General features: G+C 40.0%; 2 protein-coding genes and 1 non-coding gene across 5 annotated transcripts in view; all 3 read right to left on the minus strand.

Annotated features, from left to right (window-relative positions):
- The window catches only part of frmd5a (FERM domain containing 5a), a 60,265-nt gene extending 57,341 nt beyond the window's left edge, over window positions 1-2,924 (minus strand). For both annotated transcript variants that reach the window (XM_086208984.1, XM_086208982.1), the window contains exon 1: window positions 2,566-2,924. In XM_086208984.1, coding sequence (XP_086065110.1) covers window positions 2,566-2,667 — 102 coding nt within the window. In that variant the 5' untranslated portion in view covers window positions 2,668-2,924. The remainder of the gene's footprint in view (window positions 1-2,565) is intronic.
- Window positions 2,925-4,004: 1,080 nt separating this feature from the next.
- Window positions 4,005-4,076, minus strand: trnah-gug (transfer RNA histidin (anticodon GUG)). The gene has a single exon. It is a non-coding gene; the product is annotated as a tRNA-His (tRNA).
- Window positions 4,077-4,367: 291 nt separating this feature from the next.
- Window positions 4,368-12,820, minus strand: malt3 (MALT paracaspase 3). 2 transcript variants are annotated; one of them, XM_086207793.1, is made up of 15 exons: window positions 12,735-12,820; window positions 12,457-12,573; window positions 12,223-12,359; window positions 11,189-11,324; window positions 10,916-11,091; window positions 10,640-10,736; window positions 9,863-9,898; window positions 9,567-9,770; window positions 8,970-9,147; window positions 8,789-8,863; window positions 8,448-8,575; window positions 6,625-6,774; window positions 5,975-6,129; window positions 5,307-5,420; window positions 4,368-5,212 (listed from the first exon to the last, which is right to left on the minus strand). In XM_086207793.1, exons 2-15 carry the CDS (start codon window positions 12,464-12,466, stop codon window positions 4,880-4,882), a joined length of 1,929 nt encoding a protein of 642 aa, XP_086063919.1. In that variant the 5' UTR covers window positions 12,467-12,573; window positions 12,735-12,820; the 3' UTR covers window positions 4,368-4,879. The 2 variants fall into 2 exon arrangements, with proteins under 2 accessions (XP_086063919.1, XP_086063920.1); XM_086207794.1 differs by having other exon boundaries at window positions 12,457-12,522; window positions 12,735-12,809.
- Between the last annotated feature and the right edge of the window lie 9 nt (window positions 12,821-12,829).

Raw genomic sequence — 12,829 nt, forward strand, 5'->3', positions numbered from 1 at the left:
AGGGCTGTGTAATCATAAGAGCGCACTTTTTCTTCCCCTAAACAGAGAAACGATCCATAATTCATTAAAGCCAAACTTCAGTTCACACATTATAGCCACTTTAAAAAGATGCTTTCTCTTCCTCTTGAAAGCCCCCCGATGTCTTGAGTAGGTGCAACCTTATTTTGAGTTTCTCCTTTCATTGTCAATGTGAAAGTTGATACCTTAATGAAAGAGAGGCTCGACGGAGGCCAATCAGGGGGAAACCTGAATTTGGAAGAACTAAAAAGTTTAGGGATTGGATGTATAATCGGAGATCTGAATGCACTGGAAACATAGGGGGACAGAAACACAGAGAGACAAGGGAGGGAGATAGCGAGACACAGAATTATGACCTAGTTATGCTTCTTACTTTGCATTCCCTAGTCTGGGTGTCCTGCATGGCATCCTGAGTGATGATGGTTTTGGCAGGCCAGTAGCTTGGAAGGAAGGAGGAAAGAAAGGAAGGGAAACATTTTAGGTGTGTCGGTGCGGCTGTCTTGGAGTCAAGGGGGCGTCTAAAGGGCCTGTCAGAGAGGATGCGTGTGCGATGTCCTGCACTGTCGAATCCATTTAATGTCTGTGTTATGGGGCACAAGAGTATATCTGCGCTGTACTGAGCTGAGCGCAGAGCAAGGATGCCTGTGAACTCTGTGCAAAAGTTCAAAATTGTTGAACTTTCGAGCTCAGTCTGTGGCCCAGAGTTCCACACACCTGTCTGTAAGGGCCTTTACATGGCAGCAAGGCATCAAGGACCATAACAGCTTGTATTACCTGATTTCTCAGATGCTTTCAAACTGCCCTCGAACATTCTGTCTTGAAAAAAGAATTTTTTTTAGCAGAGATATCAGGTGAAACAGGATCACCCAGAGGAAACCCATGTAGAGCTTGCAAAGTGCACACAGCAAGGACCTGGGTCAGCCCCAGCATCTCAAAATAAAGACACAAGACCAAACTCTCCAGAAAACTGAATGGTATAAAAATGTATGCTGCTGTTTCCCTATAATTGCAAAAGAAATTAACAAGGAAACAAAGAAATAAACATTCAAGTTTCTTATAGTCCTGTGATGTTTAATTTGTGAGGCATCTTTTAGCCAACTAGCTTGTTAATAGACATTGATGGTGTGCCGACGAAAGGCTGATTAAAAACAACGTTCTGAGAAGATGCCTTCATTGAAAAGTGAAACCTTATGTGGCACCAGCGAGGCAACCAGGCAGGCAGCCATCTTTCAAATGCACCCTTGAACTAAGTGTCTGAACACAGTCTAGCAGCCAGGTAGTGAGGTGTATTAGCACGCTCTCTCTCACCCTCTCTCAGCTTAGACAGAAAGATAGTCAACATGCCAAACAGTCACACCAGAGGAGGAACACACCGCTCTCCTCCCTCCATTCTGCTGACGTCAGCCACCCAGAACACACGACTCTGCTGCAAAGAGCGTACCTGCTGTTTCCGCGGCCAGTCTGGCCCAACTCCATCTCTGGTTTGGTTCTCAGTGCAGAATCTTGATGCCCGGTCACTCACTCACATTCACTACAGTATCTATTCCTTGTAAGCTCATGGCAGAAAAAAAAGAGATTTCAATGAAGCCTGTTGACGATGCATATGAAAGAAGCCATAATTTAGCCTGCCATGTAAAAATGTTTCAGTGTTCCACATGGCAGGTTAAAGTTTCCCTCATATGCGGCTGAGAGGCTTTAATGTGTCTCCGTCTTGCTGATGAGTCGAAAGAGGTCTCTCTGGATTTCTTGACACCTCTACCAAACAACAGCGCAGCATCCACAAAAAGAAACAAATTGTCTCGTAATTGATCTGACAGGCTTTTTCACCTACTTTAGATCAAACCAGCATCAGCATAAAACTGCATAATCTTCAAAGCTTGTGGAAGGACAAAAGGTTCAAGCAAGTCCTTTTATTTATCTTTTCAAGTATCTTACCTGAAATATGGGTCTTCCTCAGTGTGGCAATTGTAATTTTTAGTGTGGAAAATAGTGAAGTCTGAACACTTCTTAGCACACTTTGGCTACAAGTGTGTGGTAATCCAGCGTGCAAGTTTGCCAATATGCATGTTCTCAAGCAAGGCAATGGGATACCCTCTTTGCATTATTAATGTCAGAGGATCAGGGGAAACTGCATGGCCAACGCAAACATGACTTCTAATAAGAAGTAAGGTAAAAGACAAACTGACACAATGGAAAACAACCCTGCCAAAATGTCTTAAATTCCAGAGTGTACTGTTCCTTTGGCATCCCATCAGCCTGGGCTTGGTATGCCATGTCCTCCACAATCTGAAAGCCTGCCAGCAAATTCACTGATGTGTTCTGACAATAGTGGGTCGTGTGAGGCAAATATATCACCCCAAATTAGCTTTCTGTTATTTGAAATGACAAAAATAACTCCACACTTTTCAATTCAGGTTCTACAATCGCGCTTCAGCGGGACACGCAGGGAGGCACTTGCTGTCCCTCTGCTCCAGCACGGGCTCCTCTGTCTGCCGGCTTTCACACATCTTGACCCTCTTTGAATAGATAGTGTGACAGGTGACTAACCTGAATGGTGCAGGTATATTCCGTATCATCCAGCAGTCTGACGGTGCAGCTATATTCCCGCTCAAGATTCCTGATGCTTCCACTCATAAATCGGCTCAACATCTTCTCAGAGAATCGCTGCTCTGCGTCTAGGACCAGAACAATAAACTCAACACCAACGTGCAAATGAATGTCACATTGACCACATTCCCCGGTCCCCTAAACGACCAGCAGCCACGGATACAGCCGCCGAGGCGTACACCATTGTGGTCTCGGTAAGTTGTCGTGCGGTGGGCCCGTGCTAGGAACAGAATCCAAGGATGCCTGCATCCAGTTCCACAGCAGCTCGACTCAGTTGTGTGCGGATTATCTTTCACCATTCACCGCTGCCACTTGAACACGCGGGGCGGGGCCCAATGAAACATGACGTCAGAGGGAACCAACAGGGGGGTGGATTTTCCCAATATTTTCTCCAATATTGTTTTGCCAACGCCGGAGTTTGTCCTAATAGAGAAAATGTTTAAGTATCAAATTTAGTCATTATAAGAATTTATTTGATTTAATATTTAAAATTAGCTCATTTTTCTTGGATATCGTCCACAGCCACATTTCTGGTCTTACAGCTAAATATAGGGCTATATTTTATTTATATTTCAAAACGATGTGGTGCTTTTCGACCACAAAAATGTGATAAAAATGCACATTAAGAAAAACAACAAGTCAGGCTGTACTTTTTTGGGCTGGGAGATGACATTTTAACAAAATTTATTGATCCAAATAAAAAAACATCTGTATGATTTATTAATTTATGTTGTTTTTCTATTTGCAAATGGAGCCAAGCGTGGCTAGGTTTTTTTTTGTCTTTTCTGTTAGTATGATACTGAAAATAAATTATTTGTTTTATTTCCACTTCCCGCCTCATGACGATGAGGATTGGATGTGTTCGACTGACACCTGCAGGCCAGATCGCGTTAGTGCAGTTTTGCAGAAGCCTACAGTGGCTACTCTGCATGGAATTCATGTAGATACACTGATATCTATATATAATTTTAGCTTGTCTTCGACCTCCTGGGCGTTAAGGAGTGTCCGAAAAAATTTTCAGTTTTAAGATAATCTAAGTTTCATTTATGCCGGCGTTACGACGAAATTCGTCTGTATAATGTGACTGTATAAAAGTAAGTGTTGATATTATCACTTTGGCACACTTCACGCGGGATTTATTTTTCCGAACGTAGGGTGGGTTTGAAAACACTGGCAGTAAATATACGTGTGCTCACTGCTGGTAGCGAATACAGTCAATTAAATGCAGTTGAAACATGAAAAAAGAAAAACACGGATAAATGTTATTATATGAAAGCCAATGTAATTGTATACATATTAACGTACCGTGTTTGCAGCGGTCTGGTGCCAAATCTCCTCTCATTTGAGAGTGACACTCAAAATAACAAGAAACTTCCCACTGCCGTGACCCGGATTCGAACCGGGGTTGCTGCGGCCACAACGCAGAGTACTAACCACTATACGATCACGGCGAGCTACCGGGAGTTGATGACGCTCATTTTGTCTGACATGAATCAATCAGTGACATTACAGTCTCAGTACACTGGAATGTAAACGTTACTCATAGAACAGAGAGACTCCCCCTGTTCCCTCTGACGGAGTTTTAAACAGTGGGTGGCTTTGTTTCGATTTACTTACCACGACCAAAGACGACATAGCATCCCAGCTATCACAGTACTCTGACGTAAGTTACAAGTAACTTCAGTTAAAGAGTACATTTAAGCATCTCACAACACATCCTGTATTTCTTATTTATTCAAGTATGATATGTAATCTTGTCCATCAAAAAACTCAATTTCATGAATCTTTCTTTTTAAAAAAAATAAAATAATGTTGAAACCTTAAACTCTATTTGCATGATTCGAATGACGAATGAAAGAGATATGGCTTGTTTGTGTTCGATAAATATTTTTATTTTTTAAATTAATTAATTTGGCCAGCCAGCTCGCGATTGGGGGGGGGGGGGGGGGGGTCACTAACACGCTTGTGACATTTTTCCGAATATTATGCAAGTTGTAAATAAATCAGTGCTCAGCAAAAATAAAGTGTTAAAGGTCAGTCAGTGTTGAGCCAACTTTTAAAGGCTTGTGACACACACGAAATCCCCCCCCCCCCACACACACACACACACTTACTCATACATCATCATCATCAGTATCATCATCATCATCATTCACCACAAACCAAAAGGATGTATGAACACTGGTCCCTTGTCAACCGTACAACACATCAAATGACTTCATCTATTTACATTAATAAGACAGAAAAAAAAGATCTAATGTCCATAATTAAAGTCTTGTAGTTCACTCTCATCGTTCTCTTCAGGTTCGTTTCTCTGCGTAACTTTAGGAGCACACTCGGCCTTCCTTGTGAAAGGGCGACGGGAACCATCCACAGTCTGTTTCAGCTGAGGTTTGTTCTTTGAAATGTCGCCCGTACTTTGAGTCGAAGCGCCCTCCTGTTTCTTGGCTGGTGCTGAGTGATTTGTCTTGTACAGTTTCCACGATGCAACCAGAGGTTTTCCTATGTGCAGCTGTTGACTTTCTGTAAAACGTTGCTTACTCTCCGTGTGAGTATAGTGTAGATCCACCTTTATGATCAGCGATTCCTAATAAAAGACAATTTTTATATATTTTTTTAACAGATTTAACTGCAAGGACCTCATATGATGATACTGGGAATATACATGAACAAGTACATACCTTGAGCTTTTGTAGACCACAAAGCCGCAAAGTGTAGTCTGGGTTATTAGATTTTTCACATAGTATGTCCATTTCCTCCATCCTGCCTGGGCCGGAAAATATGTCTTCCATTGGCTAAAAAAATGAAACATTTTGTTAGTAATTTTTTTTTGTTTTTTGTTCCACAACCAATTGCATCAAAAACGTGTACGATTTACGACTCAGCCACCAGATGTCAGTGTGGTCCAAACAAGCACAGATGTCTCACACACTAAGATAAGTGCAGCAGATAACTTCTTCCTATTTTGTATCTCTGTGGCTTTCGCAGGGTGGAAGGTGGAAGTCTATATATGGTCAAAGCTTCCTCAGACATGTGAAATGTGTGGGTGAATGGTCATTTTTCTGCTGGCAAATGGAAACTGACAGCGTCAAAAGTGAGCAATGTGGAATTAATGATAAAGATCGAGTTCATGTTCAGGAATTTACAAGTATCAAAGTAACAAAAATCTTCAGTGACCTCCACAGGTGAAAGCACAGTTGTGGAATTTTTTTTTTTTTTCTTTCCACTTTTTGGGTGTTCAAACTTGAAGGAGTCATGCTACAACAGTGTCATTGTGTGGGATTCTTATGGTTTTATGATCATATATGGGACAGTAGAAGCATAGATTAAAGTAACAATAAATACTTACAGGTGTGCTTGTCAGTGTGATGGTGCAGTCCTCAGTTCTGGGGCCTTTAGTCTTAATGGCACCAAACACCAACAAGACATTAGAGTATAAAGCTGAGAAGCTGACTTCTACTTCTACTTTACAAAGGAACATCAGGCACTTCTTTCTTGGCAGCTCTGAAAAGACACGTTAAGAAGTCGTCACTTGTTGAGACAGTAAAAGAAACTGAATTTGGTAAGCCACTGATTAACCACTTAGTCACTTTCAGCCATGCTCTTAATTTCAGCCACAGACTTTTTATCATTCATCTCGCCTGGACGAGATTGACATTGGCCCGTGTTAATGAGATTTATCTTTAAAAACGTTAATAAGTAATTCTGAGGAAGTATTAAGTATTAAAAAACATCTACTTCCTGTCTTAAAACAGGAATATACACGAACCAGTTCACTCTTTCGATTAATCACAATGACTTTTTGTTTTTTGAATGGTCCTGAAAATACCGCATTAAACCACAACACAGGTGGTCACATGCTGTAGTGTAGGAGGTGTGGGTTTGACAAACACAACAATCGCTCTCACAAATCATGAAGTACTGCAAATTCATTCATTCTCTTTTTTTGTGTGTGTGGCAATTTAATAAAAAGCAACAGGACACTTTTCTCCTACTTACCATTTGCTTGTCTCCAGCAGACATCTCTCTGGTGTAGTTCCTTCGTGTGGCCGGTGGTCCGAACTGGATCTGCAAGTGATCGAGGTTCCTTCAGGGTGTGTTTGATCTCCACCACCTGCCTGCCTGTGACCAGCGGGTCTCTGTTTACATCTGGTTGAAGAAGAGGGAAGAAATGCAGGTTAATGTGGTACCTAGAACAGAGGATACAATTCACAACTAAAAGTAAAATGACAATCTTTTTCATATTTCCTTAAGAAAGTCTTCAGAAAATCTTTAAATTGATCATGGGGTTGCAGATGTTTTGCAATGACAGGGAGTGATGTTTGGACAAAGTTAACCAGATTTGCCTGGCTGACTTTAAGGAACTTAGAGAAATTTAGAAAAGGACAGAACGATTCATGTTTATAGCAACTGACCAGACAAAATGACGTGAAAAATTCCATGTGGGAAAAAAAAAGAGTCAACACATGCAATATGAAGGAATCGGGAATTTTTTTTAAAAAAGTGATGACTGGCCAAAAGAAATGAGAAGGGAGGAACAGAATCTTAGAGCGCTGCTGACAATAATGTCACAAAAAGATGCAGTTTTTTGCAACATTATAAGAAGCCTAATTTTTTATTTTATTTTAAAAGAACGTGTCAACTTAGAGGTCTTTAACCTACTGCGATTCTTTTCTCACTGATTCAGTGCCAGTAAGTGTAGTCATTTGCAGATGTGTTCTGGTTATGTGATTAATCTCAAGTATGAAGTTGTCACAGCAGACATGTTACAACATGCTTATATTCCTCTCTGTCACATTCTGGTTTCCAGACTCAGTCAATTCCCCCCTCAAATTTACAATAGTGCAGAACTCTACTAAATCTTAAATTGAAAGATTAGAACGTGCCAACGTCCTGTATCTTACAACTGATATTCATGCTCCGCCCATAACCCAGCTGGCAGAGATAGTAAAAGAATGTAGTTGTTTTGCTATGTAACATGGTCTCAAAATGTAATGATTTCTTTTGTGGACCACACTGCACTTTTTCACCAAGTTCAGTGAAATGAGACCAGGCGACAAACAAAGTAACCAAAAGGCGCTGGTGAAAACATAACCTCCTTAGTGGGGGGAAATAAACCGATAGAGTTATCAAGTTATGCTTGGCCTTAGACAGATTTGGCATCGAGTTTTCCTCATTACGTTCCTGAACTGGATGAGCAAGGTTATCATCATCCCTTATTCCATTTCCAAGAAAATCCTGGATAGGATGAGCGAAAAAAAAAACATATATAAATGTTTAAAAGTACACACATAAAGCAGGCAGGCCCGTCAACAGGGTGCCCTGCCCTGGTAGAGCTGATTTGTGAGCAATGGAGGGAGAGTGCCCAAATGGTAGAGCAGCTGTCCAACACTCAGCAGCTCTCAGGTTTCGTGCTGTTCTCAAGCCAACAGTGTGAATTTCCAGAGAATGAGGTCACATGCTAATGGTACCTTGAAAAATTAGTTTAGCAAAGCCTGACAAAGCAGACAAACACAGGGGAGGACAGCTTCATGACTGACTTGATCATTAACAGCTACACTCACAAGCCCAGAGTCAATAACTCTTACTGTAAAGTGCTGCCAAACATTAGAAAACATGTCTTCCGCTCATCCAACAGACCAAAGAACACACTGTTCCCTTCAGATCTGTTTACCCTGGATCTGCGTAACTGTCTGCCTAATGGAAGTAGTCCCAGTGTCCTCTCACATACTGAAATCACAGCAGGATCTGAAAAGAATACAGCTACCCTTGTTCCAGCATCATTTCAGACCCACATATTCAGTCATGCTTGAGATGCCTACCTTCCGACACCTGCTCCAAGACGTGTGTGACTTTCTCAGACTGCATGATGTGCTTGATCAAGTATTTTGTGAAGATTCCAGTGCTCTTCCCACCGTCCTGGACCTCGAAGGCTTCAGCATCCTCACATCTGTATTGGTTCATAAACAAATATCATTCACACGCCATCAGGCTAACAACACTTAACTATGTTTGATGTACTGTAGAGTCGTGTTCTTAGACAAATTAGAGAAATTTGGTAAAAATATAAATATTTGCAATAACGCAGGCAAATCAGCAGCTTTATGGATTAATTTCTGTGTTTTTAATTAAATAGAACAAGCAGTTAAAAATAACAACTTACGTTGCATAACCATAAACAGTATTCCCGCTGGGCCCCATTGGCATGATGGCTGATAGTGTGCAGTCCTGGTTGTACCTTAACAATTAAGTTTTTATATTAATTCACAAACACAGTAAAATTCAGATAACTTACTTATGTCAAAATCTATAAATGGAAAAAAAACATCAGTTCTTGCATTTACCATTTTCTACATGTGTCCAGGAGGATTACACTCAGGGCAGTCTGTCTCTGTTGCATGCTTCGCATCACTCGTTGTACGCAGACGCAGTTTTCAGGTCGATATGGTTGAGGAGCATCGACAGCTACCAAGTAATTCCTCCCTGCACGCTCGTAACCATGTCCAGCATAGTAGAAAAGGCCTGTCAATAGTGATGAAACACACATTTAGTTAGTGTTGCTACACCGATAGAACTGATGATGACAATCAGAATAAATAGGAAAGTCCCACATGGGCAGCTGCCTGAGGTCTGAAAAGTAAGATGTGTTCTATTAAAATACATTTAAAAAAACAACAACTACAGGGCACTCACAGAGTCAAGTAAGAAAACCTTCCTGTTTTGTTATATATATATATACAGCAGGATCTGAAAAGAATACAGCTATATATCCGCTTGGTTCATGACTACAGACAATTGGAGAACAATAGATACAGCCTGAAAAAAAAAGGAAGTTCTGAGATATTTCCTTTATTGTGCAAACATTCCTCAGAAGATGAAAAAAAACAAAGGACATTCCAGAATCAAGCCATTGTTTTGTTTGTGTAGTTAATTATACTCACCGTAAACTCCTCTGTTGAGGAGCTGAATGAAGCTGTCAATAGCAGCCAGCATCTCATCTTTGGTGAGATCCAGCAGGGAAACCACCCTGAAGCCCAGCTGCTGCAGGAGGTTAGCTAGCTCATGTACATCCATAATGGGTGCCATCAAACCAGGGTGGCTGAAGTAATTCAAGTTTCCAATAAGAAGGGCAACTTTGTCAGAAGCTAGAAAAAAAAAGATCAGAGTTATAGTCTATTTGTGGCAACATGAGAAAAGTGTCATCTAGATTTCCTCCCCCACCAAAATGAAAGTGTACCTGTTGGTGCCGCAGGACGAAGTGGATCAATCGGCACTATAGAAACAAGAAACTTAGAATCACAACCTGAATTACAGGAAAAACATTTCTTTTCACACTTCCACACTGTACATACATCAACAGCAAACAGGATAAACACTGCAAGAGGTTTCACTTTACATCACTTTCCTGTTGTGTGTTGCAGGGCAAATACTATTTGGATTCAAACAACTTCCTTTTTACATTGTAGAAATGGAAAGTACCATCAGCATAATGGAAAAAAACTTTCATGCTGAAGAATGAAATGAGTGTAAAAGTATCTTTTTTCAGCAAAGGCCTTCTTCATTGAAAATGAAGAAAGTCATGAAAGTGGAAGCTGCAATGTTAAGCTCAGGAAAACACTGATGTTTGCAGAGCCCATATATATATATATATATATATATATATATATATATATATATATATATATATATATATATATATATATATATATATATATATATATATATATATATATATATATATATATATATATATATGTGTGTGTGTGTGTGTGTGTGTGTGTGTGTGTGTATATATATGTGTGTATATACATATATATATGTGTATATATATGTGTGTGTGTATATATATATATATATATATATATATATATATATATGTGTGTGTGTGTATATATATATGTATATATATGTATATATATTTATACATATACATATATATACATATATATACACACACACACACACACACACACACACACACATTTATATATATATAGTTTAATTTCTGACTTACCAACGTGAACATCCACTGCTTCACTCCATCGCTCTTGTAGCACATTGGACACTGAACACAGGTACGTGCCTCCATGTGCAGCTGTGGCACAGTCAATCTACAGGTAACACAACAGATTACAATCTGGCAACAAAACATTTAGCAACATATTAACCACGCTTTCTAAATCAGGTCCATGCTCAGCGAAGGGTGCATGAGTCACAGCCAGCACAATTGCCCAATGTAAACAACTACTTTTATTAGCACTGAAGTAAGTAAACACTCATCTGTCCTTACCTGCAGTGTGTCACTTATTGTGTCCAAGATCAGATGTCCATTTCTGTACCACTGATAACGTGGAGCTGGGTTACCAAAGGCAGCACAGCGGAGGGTGAGTTTTGCACCTTGTTGGACTCTCTTGGATTCAGGGTTGACAGCAATGTGGGGCTCACCTGTCCACTGCTCTGGCAAACCTGAAGTTTGGAAAGAAAGCAAAGGAGATTCAACACCACGTTGTTACCGTACAAACATGCATGGCACACAGGTGCGTGGAGGATGACGCTGTCGTACCTGATTTATCGATGTCCAGCACCTTCACCCTCACCCATTCACTGAACACGTTACAGAAGTGATTATTCACTCGGCACACAAATAACTGAGTTTTTTTGGCTTTGAAAGTCAGGTCTGCTTGAGTTCCCCAACACACCTACAATAAGAATACAGAAGTCATTTATTTCTCCCTGGGGGGAGATTCTTCACACTGCAATGCTTCCATTCATGAACACATTTGTGTACATGAATGGAACTGTATAAGCACAGGAAGTAATGATACAAATAGAATAGAGGGGTACAAAATATGCTGTCCAACAATATCTAACCAATGATAATTTATCATTTTTGGTACATAGACTGATGTGAAATGATGTGCATAATATGTAAAGTGCAATGGCAATTTATACATACATCTAAATACATTAAAGGAAATACAATGGAGGAAATTCCTAAGAGCATGTATGTGTGTGTGTGTGTGTGTGTCTGTGAGATACATTGATTTCAATATGGGTTCCTGACATTACCATACTTTTTTTTTAAGAGCAATTACAAACTGTTTGTCGTTACACATCTTTGGTTTTAGAAATCGGCTCCTTGGCTTTTTAGAAATCTAAAATGTTTTTAAAAAAAACCTAAACTACAAACCAAAGCAGACCAAAGTCTGGTTTCAGTGAATTTGTGGGTTCCACCTTTTCAGTTGGACGTGTCAGCACATTCGCATTTTTCCTGTGCACATCAGTTTTACAAAATACAAATTTGAGATTTATTCCTTAGTTATTGAAGTTCTGGTATGAGCATCAAATACTTGATGCTAATAAAGCAGCTTTGTTGGCGTCTACAAGTTGTGTAGTTTGATACCCAGCCCCATCTGTCTCTCCTTATTAAGTTGACATCTTGTTCATGTGTGCAAAAGAAGTGCAACAAAAAAATCCTATTGTGTAGGCATTTTTAAAAAAATTAATAATGATTATGAGAGGTATATTAAAAAACAAACACCCCATTATTATATTATTATTATTATTATTATTATTGTAGTTGTTATTGTCTCGTACCTCATGTCTGACATCATTTTCATCCGCAGTGAACCACTGGTAGTTGAGGTTCCCGGTGCCCTCAGCCTGAACACTGAGGGTCACCTTGTGGCCCACAGGTATACACACGGAGACAGGATGGCACACTATGACAATATCTGAAACAAAGCAAGTAAATCTCAGTCACCTGAAAACATTGCATTCCGGAAGAAATTCAAACAGATAAATAAAAACAACAACAAAAACAACCCATACCATTGATCATTATTAGGGCTGGGTCCAGTCATCAGTGCATTTCGTGTGGTCATTCACAGGACCGGCCTGGAAGGTTGAAAGGGTATGTTACTTTTTAATCACTCGCAATGGAACCACCTAGAAAAGAAAAATTGCGGGGTGAGAGAATCAGTGCAAACAAAAAGTGGCGCTATCAACTCTGAAATTTCTCTGAAGTTGGCTTTTCTACGTTACAATGTAAAATACGGTGATAACAAGAACAGTATGAGCGATAGAAAGGATAAACAGACATGATTTACCTGTCGTCCTATCAGCTGATGTAGCTCACACAATAATGTCTATCACCTCACGATACATAACTTAAAATGAAACGTGTAAACTCTTCCCCTTTCTC

This window comes from Aulostomus chinensis, chromosome 7 (genome assembly GCF_037954235.1).
Source record: "Aulostomus chinensis isolate RoL2024-O1b breed Wild chromosome 7, RoL_Achi_v1.0, whole genome shotgun sequence".
Taxonomy (NCBI): Eukaryota; Metazoa; Chordata; class Actinopteri; order Syngnathiformes; family Aulostomidae; genus Aulostomus; species Aulostomus chinensis.

Excerpts from the sequence above, each read along its gene's own strand:
- malt3 (XM_086207793.1), bottom strand. Across the intron at positions 9,899-10,639 it reads AGCAGTGGATGTTCACGTTG|TGCCGATTGATCCACTTCGT; the intron begins GTAAGTCAGAAA and ends TTGTTTCTATAG. Across the intron at positions 9,148-9,566 it reads CCTCAACAGAGGAGTTTACG|GCCTTTTCTACTATGCTGGA; the intron begins GTGAGTATAATT and ends CACTATTGACAG.